The sequence below is a fragment of the Choloepus didactylus genome, chromosome 4, assembly GCF_015220235.1.
Source record: "Choloepus didactylus isolate mChoDid1 chromosome 4, mChoDid1.pri, whole genome shotgun sequence".
Taxonomy (NCBI): domain Eukaryota; kingdom Metazoa; phylum Chordata; class Mammalia; order Pilosa; family Megalonychidae; genus Choloepus; species Choloepus didactylus.
In genome coordinates, this window is record NC_051310.1 from 125,952,214 (window position 1) to 125,969,371 (window position 17,158).

The window sequence follows — 17,158 nt, forward strand, 5'->3', positions numbered from 1 at the left end:
TCAGGCAGGGAAAATAAGGAAAAGCAGAGATGCAGAGATGATGGTGGGGTGGGAGGGCATGATACTTATTTAAGGATTTCAGTAGAATTTTAAATAATTGGATTTAGCAAGAACATAAGGTATGTATGTAGAAGGCAAATGGTTATGCACGTGGGCTGAAATTGGGTACAAAAAGGAAAGCAGGGGACTGGCAGCAGGCTATGCTAGGGAATCCAGACTTTATCCAGTGGTCAGGAAAGTGCCTACAAAGGAAGAATCATATCATGGCAAGTAGAAGCAGGAAAAGTGAGGTATCTGAACAAGGACCGTAGCAAGAAGCATAAAAAGTAAAATTATTAGGAAGACATTCAGATATAATGCTTTAAGTGTAGATTTACTGATTGGACACTAAAGAGAGAAAGCAATCAACCATGACTTCCCAATTTTTACCTTGGGTAACTGGGTAGATTATGATGCTATATGTAATGTAAGGAATATAGAAGTGACCTAAGGTAGTGTTTGACTATCTTGTGGTATTTTAGTAGTCACTGCTAAACTTCTAAACTCTTATCAAATAGCTTTCATAATGGCAAAATGACTCAATTATTAGTCATGTGTAATATAGGCTAGAATTTCCTAAGGTATAAGACATTATCCATTAAAAGCTAATATTTGGAAGCAGGGCAAGATGGCAGCATACAGAAGTGTAGAATTTAGTCAGCCTTCTAGAGCAGCTAGTAAACAGCCAGAAACAACAAGTAAATAGTCTGGAACATACAATGCATGACATCCGTGAGTGGACACACATTGTACACCAGTCTGGAATAGGTGAAAGGGCTGAGAACACTGCATAGAACTCTAAGTAAGGCACCCAAACTGAGGAGCTTATGCCCCTTCCCCAATGGAATGGCAGGTTGAGTTGGAACTCCTTCCTGTGGGAAAAAGAAGCAGTCTCTGCCAGGAGCAAGAGAAGATAGCTCAACCAGGCTCCGATTGTGGTTGTAATTAACAAATTTGTAGTACTGAATACAAGCCATGAGCACATATTAACACAGAGAAAGGAGGAAAGGAATCCTGAGATCTCTCTTGGCAGAGAGGAGGTGGGCTGATGGAAAAAAAAATAAAAATAAATAAAAAGGTTTTTGAAGTCAGCTGAACTCAGAACACTGGAAAAGGGCTGTACTATAAGAAAAGTTACACATAGAGCTCAGTTCCAACTCTTGCTCTTGACTGGCAAAACTAGGGGCTAGGGACTGGCTCTGAACAGGGAATTTTTCTTTCTCTCTTTTTTAAACAATTCTAAGAATCTCATTAGAGAAAACCTCAGGCATTTTCAGTCGTCATCCCTGACACAGGCAAGGGTGGAGTTAAGATAAGTCTGAGAGACAAAGTAAGGAATCAAATGAAGGAGATAATTTCCTAAAGGGCATATCCTCCCTAAGAAAAGGGGGGGGGGGCTGGCACAGCTCAAGTAGAGGCCCTCCTTCAGAGAATTCTAACCCCAGAGGCTGGGAACACAAAACAGAAATAGCTTAACCTTGACTTCTGACTAATACTTGGTCTTATTTACTCCCCTGGCAGGGGCAGGGTCTGCTGAGAATTAAAGGCACCACACCTCTTTATATCAGTGGGGAGATGCAGGCTGACAAGCACCACCTCCTGGGAAGGATGGAAAAACAAAGAGTCTAGAGCCCTCACAGGAAAGTCTGACAACCTGCTAGCTCTCATCCCCAGGAAAACTGATACTTATTACACTCTCCTCCTGCGACCTGGGTCTGTCTGGTCTGGGAAAATCTGTTTTGGGTCAATCATATCTGGGTAGACCTTCCTCAAAAAAAAGTTCCATATAGGCAGGACAAGAACCAGAATAATAAGAGTTGAAAAATTCCGATCAGTTAAACAGAAGCTAGAGATCTAGAATAGGTTGAACAGAATGCCAGGGAAAACAAAACAAAACAAAACAAAACAAAAAACAAAAACCAGAGAACAAAGCCAACCAACAAGAAAACCCTAGGTAAAGATTGAAAATGACCTCTAGAATAAACTATTCAAGGAAACCAGATGCCTAAACACCAAGAAAAAATTAGAAGTCATACTAGGAAAACAAAGATATGGCTCAGTCAAATGAAGAAACTAACACTTTAAATGAGATATAGGAGTTGCAACAAATAATTAAAGATGGTCAAGCAAACATGCTAAATCAATTCAAAAATAAAATCAATGAGTTAAGGGAAGATGTGGCAAAAGAGATAGAGGATATGAAAGACATGAGGTGAACATAGGGGAGAACTCAAAAGTTTGAAAAAAACAATGGACAGAACTTATGGAAATGAGGCATAATAGAAATAATGAAAAACACAATGGAGGCTTACAATAGCAAATTTGAAGAGGCAGAAGAAAGGATTAGTGAACTAGAATATATGACATCTGAAATCCTACACACAAAAGGACAGGGAAAAGAATGAATAAATATGAGCAGGGTCTTGGGGAACTGTTTAACAGCATGAAGTGCATGAATATACATGTCATGGGTGTTCCAGAAGGAGAAGAGAAGGAAAAAAGGGTAGAAAGAAAATGGAGGAAATAATCACTGAAAATTTCCCATCTCTTATGAAAGACATAAAATTATAGATCCAAGAAGCACAACATACAGAATAGACCCAAATAAATGTACTCCAAGACACTTACTAATAAGATTGTCAAATGTCAAAGACAAAGAGAAAATTCTGAAAGCAGCAAGAAAAAGCAATCCATCACATACAAGGGAAGCTTGATAAGACTATGTGCAGATTTTTCAGCAGATACCATGGAGGGAAGAAGGAGTGGTATGATATATTTAAGACACTGAAAGAGAAAAATTGCCAACCAAGAATTCTATATCTGGCAAAACCATCCTTCAAAAATGAGGGCGAGTTTAAAATACTTCAGACAAACAGATACTGAGAGTTTGTGAACAAGAGACCAGCTCTACAAGAAATACTAAAGGGAGCACTACAGGCAGAAAGAAAAGACAGGATGGAGAGGTTTGGAGAACAGTGTATAGGAATGAAGATAATCAGCAAGGATAAAAAGAGCAAGTGAGGAAAAAAATAAAAATAAATTAAGATAGGACATATAAAATCCAAAAGACAAAATGGCAGCTGGTTGCACAGTGTTGTGGGTGCACTGGGCAGGGCTGAGTGTGGGTGGCACTGAACATGTAGGGCTGAGTGCATTTGTGGTGCCAGTGAGGGGTGGAGGATAGGGACTGTGACTGTGCAGATTGGTGGGGCCTGGAGTGGACAGTGATGGTGATGTAAATCAAGGATTATTTTTGCTTGAGGGAGAATGGGTGAGTGTCGGCATTGCAGGGTGTTGGGAATAGGAAGGTGTATGGAGAAACGCAGTCAATGCAGGTTAGAATCTATAGTTAACAGTTGCATTGTGGTATACTTCCATGGGATGTGGCAAGGGTAGTATGCAGGGCTCAATATCAATGAGAGGGGGATATAGAGGAGAGGTTTAGGTTTCTTGACATTGTTGTTTCTCCTCTTTATTTTATTTTTTTATTCATCATTTTCCCCATCTTCTTTCTCTGCAGAGGAGGTGGAGGTGTCCTTATGTAGATTGTGTAGTGAATGCATAACTACATGATTATACCACGAACCATTAATTGTTTGCTTGGGATGGATTGTATGGTGTGTGAATAAACCTGTTTAAAAAATAAGCAGAGAGATGTGGGTGCTGGGCAGGGTGTGGAGGGAGGAGGGAAGTGCCTGTTCACTGTTGGTGGGGAGGTAGAGTGGTACAGAACATCTAGGGGGTGGTGTGGTGGTTCCACATGAGGCCAAGTGTGGGGTTGCTGCTTGATCCTGCAACCCCGTTGTTAGATACATGCTTGGAGGAACTGGGAGCAGGCAAACGGGTGGTGGTGTTTGTGGCAGGAGTGTTCATGATACGCAGTAGATGGGGGCAGCCTAGGGGTGTGTTGGTTGATGAACTGAAGGGCGAACTATTGAGTATACATACAGTGGTGTATTGGGCAGCTACAGGAGGGAGAGAAGTTGTGAGGCATGCAGCTGGATGGGTGTACCTTGGGGACAGTGTGCTGAGTGAAGTGGGCAAGAAACGGAAAGACAAATATTATAATGCCTCACTGATATGGAATAAACATAATGTGCAGGCTCTGAGAATTGAGTTTGGGAGCATGAGTTATCAGGAGGAGGCTTATTTTAGGGGTTCATAAATTGTGAGCTCTTGCAGCAGTAGCATCTATTCATGAGTGTTTTGTCTGTTTCTGGATTCTGGGATGCTGGGCTCTTTGTGTGCCGTGTGGTTCTGGAGATTTGGGTGTCTGTGTGGTGCCTGGGATTTAGAGCTGGACCTCTGCAGCTATGAAGATCAGTATTGCCCCATACAGCAGCTGTTAAAAAGGCTGAAGGGGAGATCAGACTTCAACTGGAAATGTAAGTGAGGCTGATCTGGTTAGGACTAGGGCAGATTAGACTAAAGGGTGGAGGATGACACTGATGGTGTTTTAAAACTTCAGTTTCTGTGTGATACTGAAGGAAGAGATGTTTATTTGGTGTAAAATTTATATCTTCTGTAGCACATGATCTAATTTAACTTGAATGGTCAGTTTATTTGAACACCATAATTACATGGAACCTTGAATAGGGAGGGAGATCTTGTTGGTTTGTACAGGTAAGTATGATGCGCTGATTCATCCCAGAGTAATTTGGGCAGAGAATAAAAAAGTATTTGCAAAGCCCCTTGAGTGACTGGAGAAAAGTGTGGAAATATTGAACTTTCCCACCTGGGGAATTCCTGATACTTTTGCAGGCATTGGGGACTACCAATTTAATAGGCCAGGCCCTCAATCTTGGGGCTTGCCCTTATGAAATGTATTCCTGCAAAGGAGAAGCTAAGCCTACTTATAACTATTCCTAGAAGTCCCTTGTGATGGTTTGTAAATATTATGTCCCCCAGAAAAGGCCATATTCTTTAATGCAATCATGTGGGGGCAGACATATTAGTGTTGATTAGGTTGGACCCTTCTGATTGAGTGTTTCCATGGAGATGTGACCCACCCAGCTGTGAGTGACACCTTTGAAGAGGGTATGACCTCTTGATTGAATATTTCCATGGAAATGTGGCCCCACCCTTTCAGGGTACATTTTAATTAGTTCACTGGAGTCCTATAAAAAGAGATCACAAACAGAGGGACCCCAAAGAGCAACTGAGAGTGACATTTTGAAGAGGGGCTGCATCTAAGAGAGGACAAAACACCCTAAGGGCAACATTTTGGAGAGTACCATTTTGAAACACAACCTGGGAGCAAGCAAACTCTAGCCACATGCCTTCTGAGCTAACAGAGGTTTTCTGGATGCCAATGGCCATCCTCCAGTGAAGGTACCCTATTGTTGATGCCTTACCTCGGACACTTTATGACCTTAAGACTGTAACTTTGTAACCAAATAAACCCCCTTTATAAAAGCCAATCCATTTCTGATGTTTCGCAAAATGGTAGCATTAGCAAACCAGACATCCTCCCAGAGAACCTCTTTTGTTGCTCAGATATGGCCTCTCTTTATAGGCTGGCTCTGTAGGTGGGCTCGATGCCCTCCCCCCTGGAGTCCCAGGGTTGCAGGTCTCCCTGGCAGCATGGGGCATGACTCCCAGGGATGAGCCTGGCCCTGGCATCGTGGGATTGAGAAAGCCTTCCTGGATCAAAAGGGGGAAGAGAAATGAAACAAAATAGAGATTCGGGTGCTAAGAGATTTGAAAGAGTGTCAGAGGTCATTCTGGAGGTTGTTTTTATGCATTATATAGATATCCCTTTGTAGTTTTTGGTGTATTGGAATAGCTAGAAGGAAATACCTGAAACTGTTGAATGGTAATTCAGTAGCCTTTATTCTTGAAGATGAATGTGTGACTATATAGCTCTTAAGGTGATAATGTGTAATTGTTAAAGCCTTGCAACTGATACTCCCTTTATCCAGTGTATGGACAGATGAGTAAGAAAACAAAGACAAAAAATAAATTAATAATGGGGGGAGGGGGCATAATGGATTTGGAATGCTTTGGGTGTTATTTTTTTTTTTCTGGAGTAATGAAAATATTCAAAAGTTGGTTGTTTTGATGAATGCATAACTATGTGATGATACTATGAACCATTAATTGTACATTTTGGATTATTATATGGTATGTAAATATATCTCCATAAAATTGCATTAAAATAAGGAAAAAAAACTAATATTTTTATTAATAAGAATTGTGTTATTTCTTTGAGTCAATCAACAGGTGTCTATTTCTGGATAAGGGTAATACTGAAGCAGATCATACTGCATTTTCAAAAGGGTGAGGGAAAGCCACTTGCCATCTCTTTTCAGTTAAGAAACACTTGGCATCCCTGTTGCTGATGGGAATTTCTATATCCCCAAGGTGTGTGGAACAGGAAAAATAAATAATTGATAACCAATGCTGTTTGACAAACAAGAGATGAGACAGAACCTTTACAAAGTGTCATCAGTCTCTGTTCCATCCATAGACTTGGAATATACAGAGATACAGAATTAATCTCTTTCAATCTAACAAGGTTAAGGAAGATTTAAAGTAGGGAGTATGAAAAGAAAGGAAAACATTATTTTCAGGTAATTAATATTCTCTGTGGAAATTAGTCTGAAGCTAGTCTTTCCTGCCAAAAAAATGAGGATCAAGCTAAATAGGCAACCAGTGATTTGTGAAGACAGACTCAAAGACCAGCAGATAAGAGCTAGCAGGTAGACTGAAAAGATGTCATGTTAAATATGAGAGTAGTAGAAGTGAGACGAGAATTCATGGGGCAACGTGCCAGTTCTTTCAGCATAGTTAGCATGGTCAGCAATACAAGGAGAAGAGAAACATGACCAGGACTCTGTGGCCTCACTGTCTTTGTGACCACATTATCAATGGAAATGTTCTTAAAAGCACTGGGCAGCCTGGGACTTGGTATTTGGGTGAAGAGCAACTGAAGGAGATCATACTACATTGAGAGAAGCCCCAAAAAGTAAATGTGAGAGGAAAAAGCCCTACCTGAAGATATCCTATATGAAATTCATAAATCAAGAAATACATTGAAACTGTGAGGGCAACATTAATGGCAGTGGTGGTACTTGGTAAGATGGTGAGACATTGAAAAACTTACAAAGCCAGTCTGAGAATTTTCATCCAAGAATAAGATGTTATCCTATTAGTGAGGTCCTACATTATACAAAACCACAGACAGTAAAGATTGGTGACAAAAAGATAGAATGTCTGGACCTGAGACTTCAACTACAATGCTAAAGTCTTGCTACTCAAGGTGTGGTCTGCCAACAGCAGTGTGGGCATATCCTCAGAACTTGCTAGAAATGCAGAAAATCAGTCCTCACCCCAGGTGTACTGAATTAGAATCTTATTTTAACAAGAGTTCCAGCTGATTAGCTGCACACTAAAGTTTGAGGCACACTGGTCAAAAGACTTTACTAATGCAGGGGAAGATGATCAGGGATTAATAAAACCCTATTGTGTTTTACTTACTATAATTAGTTCCATCTTGGCCTAACCTAAGTATGTAAAATGGCCAGTTTTTAACTATTATCAGCGGTTCAATCGTTTTAGCATGCAAGGATTTATTTGAGAGTTTGGCAATGCCTTAGAACCCTTCTCCCTTCCCACCAGCCCCCAAATGTGGATGCAATTTCAGAATATGACTTGAAGCCAAGCCATGATCATGTCCAAGTTTAAGAACTAGTTTTAAAAAATCCCACATTCTCTTTTACAGAATTGTCAATCAGAACCCACCTGAATCCTTGTAGACCTAACCTACCATGTGGGATGCCACCTTGGATCCTAGCAGGATTTGCTCTTACTAAAGACTATGAAGACACAGACATATTGTACACAATTGGTGCCCTAAAGAGGGACTATCCTGATTTAAGAATTGCCAAGTAACCAAGTTCAGTGGATACCAATATGACAAATATAATCTCTGTATTTAATTGAAACTACTAATTAAACATTTCTGTCTTTTGTAAGTATCTAAGTATTTTGATGATATTATGAATTATCCCCAACTTGTTTATTAAATTATAATTCTCAAGAATGTCATAATAATAGCTATATTTATTATTTACTATGTACTAGGAGCTCTTCTCTCTCTTCCCCTCCCTTCACTCTTTCTTCTCCTCACTTTATAAGGTAGGTATTTTTGTCCCATTTGTAGATGTTGAAACTGAGGCTTAGTGAGTTTAATCACTTATCCAAAATCACAGCTAATAAAATGAAACATAGTAGAGGCTGAATTCAAATATAGGTCTAAACTACTTCAAAATCCGTATTTGTACCTGCCAGGGTAAATATTTTAGAAGGCTTTAGAAGAAATTCTTAAGACCAACTCTATTTCACTACAAAATAAGACTTTTCATTTGAGCCATTTTTATTCCTACACTTTCTTTTTCACTTAAAATACATCTTTTTCTTAAATTTGTTAGATAATTTATTCTGATTACATTCAACAATTTATCTCCATTGTGGTCAAGCCAATCATTGTTTATCAAATTGGTAAGGTATTTAATGTCAAATGTGAAATCAAAATAAGTTGGCTTATATATATTGAGTAAATTGGGGGAAAATTTTTTCACTTTTAAGATTAGATTATTTCTTTTGCAGGGAATGACGAGTTCATGAAGTAAAGCAAAAACCTGCATCAAAAGCTTCTTGTCCATAAATTCTAATTGGCTCTCCTCTGTTGACCTGACTTCATCAGAAGTTGCCCGCAAGTCAGGTTCATATGCTTTAATCACAAGATGAACTACACAGCACAAATGACATAAAAACAACACCAAGTCTTTCTAGGTTAGCAGCCTGAAGCACTATTCCATGGAAAATAATACTAACAAAATGTATAAGGCAAATAAGGGGAGTAAGAACATCACTATCATTGTGCAAAAGAACCTGCCAGAGAAATGTTTTGAAGTATATCTGACCCCTTATCTTCTCTAATAATTATTTTTCATGCTACATTACAAGAAAAAGCATTATGCATCTTGAAAATATGTATTAGATCGAAATTGTGAAAGGGAAGGGGAAGAGATTAACAATTATTTGTAAACTTTCTGCTAGGGATTTAAACTTTTACCGACCCCTAAAGGAGACTGTTTTGAGACTCTGATGGTCTTTCTTCCTTTAAATAATAATAAAATTCTCTTCACATTAGCATAGTACTTTAGAGTCTGCAAAGTACACTACAGGTTTCATATAAACCTTACACTAATCTGAGAACTATTTTCAACATTTTATAGTAAAGAACATTAAAATTTGGAGATGTTATAAATGAATTGCTCAAGTTGCGCCGCTAATAAGGCGATGAAACTTTCTGAATTGTGTTCCCCAGACTCTCAGACTCCTTGCTGCCTCCCAATTTGCAAGACTGTAAATGTTTAGCATGAACGTGGTAAGTATTCTAGCCTTGTCTCCATTCTTTGTATACAGTTGTCCCATTTGCAATTTGACTCAGGTAAACAAATATGTACAGAGTTTCAACTAAGTTTCAGTGCATATAAAGATGACAAATACAGTAACTGCACTCAAAAGCCTTCTTCTCTAGTGTGAGAAGAAGATGCACAAACCATGAACTGCAATCCAAAGTACTCCCTTACTTTATTCATCACGTCTTCCTGAAAATACATGTGAAAATTCAATATAAAAGCCAGTAAAATGTACATATTAAATAGGTAAATTGTATGGTACAGGATATATGAATCATGTATCAATAAAGATGCTATTAAAAAAAGTCAACAAAAATTCCCAGGTGGAAATTCTTGTCTCTAAAAAGCTAAGATAGTCACAAAATTATTAATTAACCTTTGATCTTGAACCCACTTTTGGATGATGGAATCTCAGCATTTTGTGATACTGCTTTTTGTATTGAGTGTACAATTAGTAGCTTAAAATCCATAAGCATCTGATCAAAGTTACAGACACTTGTAGAATGCTTAATTTCATTATTGTTTCAATTATATTAAATTTTGGGATTTGTGTTTGGCAACATAATATTATACTTACTTTTCTAAAATTACTACTTACTTTTTAAAAGAAAGGCAACACAAAATAAAACATTAAACAGTTGCATAAACAATGCTATATAAGCAAAAATAGAGGCCCTATCCAAACTAAATTGTGCATGGCAGGTAGTGCCACCATGGAATGGTTCCAAGTGGTCAAGTTCTTCTGAAGTGTGGACATGGAGCCTCCAGCTCCACTGCCCAGCCCTCTGGTCCAGTTTTGACCTCCTGGAAAGTTCCTAAGATCATACAGCAAAAGAAGGTAACTTACGGGAATCCCTTTCTAATATTCTTTCCACTACTTTATTGTATTGGGATTACCTGGCAAAGACTTTAATTCATTTATTCATCAAATAGTTATTGAACAGCTTTGCTTTTCAAGGCATCATTCTATAGCTATAGATAAGTTTGTAAAAATCATAGCCCAAAATTTACATTGTAGTGGAGAAGACAGATAAGAAATAATCAAATAAACAAGCATAAATAAATAAATACAGGATAGTAATTAGTTGCTATGCAGAGGATCAAAATAAAGTTATTCCCAGGGGGCTACTCTAGCTCCTGTGATCAGGGAAATCCTCTCTGAGCAGGTGATGCTAACTGAGCATCCCATGGCCATCTGTGCAAATGGGTGGGAAGACAAGTCCAGACAGAAGCCAGCTGGGGAAAAGCCCTAAGGCAGATAGAACTTGGATTATGGTGAGGAAAAGAACCACAGATAACCACTACCTTTAGTTTAAGTAACTGGATGAATGGTGGTGCCAATAACCGTGGCAGGGAACAGGGGGAGAGAAGCCCATTTGGGTAGGAGAGATTAAAAATTCTCTATGGGCCCTGTGAAGTTTGAGATGCCTGATCCATATCCAAGAAGGGTAGGGGAGAGCAGGGAGAGTACTAGAGGAGAAAATGCTATCTGAAAAAAAAAACTTATTTGCATGGTGGCCTGCTGGTTCCTATCTGATTTAAGAGACTTATCTTATATCCCAAAGAAACAGCTGAAGCAGGGTGGTATAAAAAGCTACAGTTAGTAGTAGGCAGGACAGAGGCAGAGGCAGACAGGGCAGGGCCAATTAACACAATGGAGAAGAAACACCACCTTGAGAAGGAGGAGTCTGCACTTCTCCGCAGTTTTTGGTATAATTTTTAAGATTAGATAAACCTCTGTATATATGAGCATGAGACCCCTACTTCATCTGAAAACCACATATTTTAATCTATTATATACCTTTTTCAAATAAGGAAAACCTGTGCATATTCCCTGTGTCCCACAGCAGCAAACTTATATTTTAGCAAACCCAAAAACCATAGTACAATGAGCAAGAAATCTGAACTAGTCTTACCCTACCATTCTATTTTTCATACTGCTATTAAAACGCCTTTTTTAAGTTGCAAATCTGAACAAGACATGCCCCTGCTGAAAGACCTTTATGATCCCTTATTTCTCCTAGCACAGCGTCAACTCCTCAGCATGGCCCAAAAGGCCCTGTATGCTGGTCCGTTCCAGTTTCTCCCCCCTCTTGATAACCTCTCACTCATCCAGTCTGCTGAGTACTTGATTCTCAAACAAACCTTGTATTCACTCTAATTGTTAATCCTCTTTGCTCTAACAGGAGAACTTCTTGTTCAACTCTACACAGAACCAACTCCTACTTCAAGACTTCATCAAGACAACATTTCTCAAAGGAAGTTCCTTGGGAAAGTCTACCTTGCCCCCTTGCCCAAAGTCTGATTTAGGTGCTTCACCTCCAGACACTCAAGCATAATGCTCTGAGCACACCATACTGCAATTGTCTGCATACTGGTAGTGATCCTCCCCATTATTGCTGAGGGCAAGGAACACGCCTGTCCTAATTACTGTTGTCTCCCCCACACTGAATGGAGTGATCACGATTTAGTATCTAGGTGCTTAATATATATTGTTGAATGAAGGAATTTTTTTTCCTACTAGGTTCTAAGTTCTTAGAAGACAGGAACACTATCCTGGTTTATAGTCCTGTCTCCAACTCTGAACACAGTTTGGATATTCAAGGAATATTTATAGAATTGTTTCAGAACAACATTTACCGTATTTCATCATGTACAATTTGGACTTATTGGAAGCAGAAATTCTCATGAAAAGCGTTGCCATTGTCCTTGAGCAAGCTTTAGTCAAATTTCTAACTTGCCTAGTTGTGGATACCATTTCCAAGTCCATGGAGATAAATATCTAGACTAACACTACTACATGCTCCCTCAATATGGTCCACTTTGGTTAATGCACTGCCATAAAATATTCCTGCATGTGAGCATTATCCTCTGAATGAAGTACTCATTGTGATCCTCACTTAGACCGCTTCAATAAAAATGTATATACTTCTTTTGGGTTTTTAAATACTTTGAGACCTTTATCTTCCTACCACGTAGAAAAATTTTTAGAACCTAAAGCTTTCTGATCTTACCTTAAAATTTATTAAAATAATCAATATTTTAATGCACGAATTCCTTACATTTAAAACCAATAACACAAAATCAGAATTTAAGTAAAACATATGTTCTTGTAAGTGTAGATACTTATAATTACCTTCTAGTGAATATTTCATATCCTGAGCAAAAAGGGTCCACATAATTTCAGCACTTATTTTTCCCATGTTCAGTTCTTGAGGAAACCTAAAACAAGACACATTTATTATGTATCCAAAAGAGGAAGGTGCCTTAAAAAAAACCTCATTTACATACATACCACAGTAAATATTAAACAGTAAATAACATTTATTATGAAACTTCTCTTCATGAACTTTATTAGGTAGGAAAAAGCTATATACCAGAGTGCATAAAAAAGAAAAAAATTATTGAATGGTGGGGAAAATAGACTCCATTACAAGAGGGGTAAAGTAATGGTGCCTGGGGGTCCTGATAGATGTTTTATGATGTTTATTTGTTTGTGCCTGAAGAGCTTCTTTGGTGTTATCATACACTCCATCTTCCTATGCCTAAATCTTGAAGGTAGGTCAGATGAATCTGAGTCGTAGATACCATCTGTGGTGGTTTGAAACTGAATGAACCCCAGAAAAGGATGTTCTTAAATCTAATCCATTCCTGTAGGTGTGAACCCATTGTAATTGGACCTTTTGAATGAAGTTACTTCAGTTAAGGTGTGATCCTCATTTAGGATGGGTCTTAATCCTCTTGCTGGAGTCCTTTTTAAATAGAATGAATACAGAGGGAGAGACAGAAAAGCCAAAGGAGCAAGAAGCTAAAAGTAACAAACCAGGAAGAGAAGGGAGACACCAGCAGAAGCTGTCATGTGCTTTGCTATGTGGCAGTAGAGGCAAGGATTGCTGGCAGCCAGAGTTTGGGAAGAAAGCATCATCTTGATGATGCCTTGATTTGAACATTCTCACAGCCTCAAACTGTAAGCTAATAAATTCCCATTGTTTAAAGTCAGCCCATTTCAAGGTATCTGCTTTGAGCAGCCTGGGAAACTAAAACACCACATAAACCAAAAATCACACCTCCCATGAGTGTTTTCCTTGAAGCAGGCTTGTGGGCTTCCATTCTCTATTTGTTTAAGTGAATTATTTCAAGGAAGGCTCCTCACTTCCTGTGGTAAAATGGCCTCTGGTGGACCCATCCATCAGAACCCCAGAACGCCTAGGCAAGTCTGTATTTTAGACCAAACAAGCTTAGGATAAAGGCCAGATTCCTACTGCTGCCGAATATGTATTCTATGTTTATGTATTTCCAATCTCGTGACAAGTCTCCTATAATACAGTCCAGTGAATATAATGACCAAAATTTTTATTATATTGTAAACTTTCACCACATGCCAGCATGTGAGACTGAAAGTCTTTTCTGATCTAACAAATATATAAACATATTATGTGTGCATGAATGTATATGCATATGTATGTGTACACATATGCATATATACATATACACATACAGGAACACAAATTATATATTAAGTATATAATTTGTAGCTCTGACTCTCATCTAGATTTTGGGGTCTAACTCAAAAATAATAATACCTTGTCTTAAAAAAAATCCTGAATGGGATAGAAAGTGCTAGCTAATAATCTGACTGAAAGTAAGAAAAGACCATTGACATTACATAAAAGTATTCTAGCCCAACTTTTCACCAAAAATAGGCTATATTTCTTCAATATCCCTTGCTGATTACCATACAACAATTTGTCCAGTAACATCAATTAATATTTTTAAACTTAAAGCAGAGCTGTACATTTAAGTATTTAATCCTTAGAATTTTTTATTATAAAAAAATGTACAACTTGTATACACAAACTTAGTTTTCACCATTAAATTTCACTTCTTGACATAAAAATGATAACAGAAAAAGTGGTGAGTTCTCTGCCTGATGCATTCAAATGACCAATTCCTGAGATACTGAGTTTTCAAAGAGATAAAGGGTTTATTGCTAGTTGTGAAGCAGGGGATCAGTTAGCCTGTCAGCCTAAAAATCTGCCTCCCTGAACCGCAGTAATTCTTGTAGTTTTATAGTATCAAAAGATGGGCAGGTTTTAGGACAATGAACACAGTGGCTCCAGATGATGTAATTAGAGGTGATCTAATTATTGAGCATGTGCAGACTGATTACATGCTTAGTCACAGAATGTATGTAAGAAAATGGCAGCCTTAATATGATGATGGGCATGATTTTTAGTATTATAATGAGGTATAGGTAACTAGTTAAAGTTTAAGCTATTACACATGCATGTCAGGTGGGCCCATTTTGGTTAGATCCAGCTCTGGTCATCAAGATAACTTTGGACTTAGGGTGGGTTACTTCTGACCCAAGACCCTTCACTAACAAACATGAGGGGCTGTGAGGGGCTGTTTTTAGTGATCATAAGACTCTAAAGTTGAAAAAATGGAGAAAATGGGTACAAGTGAAGGTCAGTCACAAGGTTTTTACAACACAAGGGCATAAGATAAAAGCTTTACAATCATTATCAGAGATCAAGCATCTAGATTTTAGTTTAGAGATTTTAGGTATTTTCCTCTGTCTACTCTAATATACCAGAAAGTAAAAAAAGGAGTATCCATATAATGATGCAGTAGTCATAATCATCCCTTAAATCCTAACTTCTTGGTTACAAAAATAACCTTAAGCAAGCAATTTATTTAAAAAAATTTCATTTGTGGATAGATATTAACATTACACAATTTGTAGTACATTAATTTTTTACATAATAGGTACCTAGCAACAAAATTGTAAGTGATATAACATAATGAGGATGCTTTGAGCTCCTAAAAGAGGAAATGATCATTCTTTTAATTTTTTGAATCAAGAATAAGGAATGTATGCAATCACTTCGCAGTGCTCTGATACAAAAAAAAAGAAACTACCGAACAATATCCCTCATGAATATAGATATAGAAATCATCAACCAAAAAAATCTCAGTATAAAATGGATAAATATATTACGACCAATTGATGATTGTAATGTAATTTGGTTCAACATTCAGAAAAGAATGAATTTAATTCATTGTATCAATAGAATGTTGATGTAATGTAATTTGGTTCAACATTCAGAAAAGAATGTTATTCTAAAGAATGAATTTAATTCATTGTATCAACAGAAGAAAAATCTTATGATCATTTCAATAAATGCAAAAGAAGCAATGGGCAAACTTCAACATTCATTCATGATAAAAGCAATCTGAAAAATATGGATTAAAGGGAACTTAACCTTATAAAAGGCATCTACAAAAAACCTATAGTAAACATCATAGTTAATGGCATCACAGTAAGATTAGGATCAAAGCAATGACATTTATTCACATCACTTATCTTAAACGTCATACTAGAGGTCCTAAAGACTGCAAACAAACAAATATACAAACAAACAAAAGCAAGAAAAAGAAATAGGGAGCATATAGATAAGGAAAGAAGTAAAAAACTCTGTTTGTAGACAAAAGGACTGTCTGCATGGAAAATCTCTGAAAAGCCATAAAGAGCTACTAGAACTAACAAGTAAGTACAAAGTTTATCAATTTCCTATATATTAGCAATGAATTACTGGTTATGAAATGAAAACAACAGTACTATTCACAATAGCAGCAAAATTTGACATAGGTTGAAATCTAAGAAGACATGTAGAAGAGCTATTGATAAAACTACAAAGTAGCCAGGAGAGAGATCAAATAAGACAAACAAATAGAGAAATGTACTGTGTTCATGTGTTGGTATATTCAAAATTGTTAAAATGTCAAATTTTCCCAAATTGATTCATAAATTTAATGCAATCTTAATCAGAAACCCAGCAGGATTTTTTTTTTTTTGCATGTGTACAAATTGACAAGCTGCTTCTAAAATTTATGTGCCAACACTTAAAAGCAAAAGAACTTGAAAAGTCAAAATAATATTAAAAATAAAAGCTGAAAGTCTCATGTCACCTGTCTTTACATCTCTATGAAAATGTAGTAATAAAGACAGTAATTTAACAGAACAGAGTTTCCTAGCTACGGTCTTTACAAAAAAGATCAATTGTTTCAATGAGGTACAAAAGTGATTCAATGGGAAAAGGATAGTCATTTCAATAAGCGGTGCTAAAATAATAAGTTATTCATATGCAAAATAATGAAGTTCAACCCATACTTCACAACATATAAAAAAAATGATCTCAAAATGGACCACATACCTAAAGGCAAAACCTAATAGTATAAAACTCTTAATAGAAAATGTAGAACGTTTGTAACCCTGAGTTTGGAAAAGTTTGCTTAGATGTAACACTGAAGGCACAAACCATAAAATAAATACATTGATAAACTGAATTTTATCAATATTAAAATATTCTGCTCTTTGAAATAACATGGTTGAGAAAATGAAAAGACAAGCCACAGACAGGGAGAAACTATTTGTAAAACATCCAGGGGAGTGTTTCTGAGTAAAAACAAAAACAAACAAAAAGCCCTATATAGCCAAAAAGGATTTGTATCCCGAGTATATAATTTATTCTCAAAACTCAATGATATACCTTCATTCTGCAAGTGGGGGCATAAGATGCTCCAAGGTGCTGTCCCCCCACAGAAACTTTGAACAACTAATGAAAACTGGAAGAACCATCTTCCTCAAAATTCTGGAAAAAGTCAAGGGGTTGCAAAAATGGGTCAAG

At 37.3% G+C, this 17,158-nt stretch overlaps 1 protein-coding gene across 6 annotated transcripts in view; it reads right to left on the reverse strand.

The window, feature by feature from the left end:
* Nucleotides 1–17,158, reverse strand: part of UNC13C (unc-13 homolog C) — a 740,073-nt gene that overhangs the window by 264,213 nt on the left and 458,702 nt on the right. For all 6 annotated transcript variants that reach the window (XM_037833921.1, XM_037833918.1, XM_037833916.1 and 3 more), the window contains one exon: nt 12,604–12,689. In XM_037833921.1, coding sequence (XP_037689849.1) covers nt 12,604–12,689 — 86 coding nt within the window. The remainder of the gene's footprint in view (nt 1–12,603; nt 12,690–17,158) is intronic.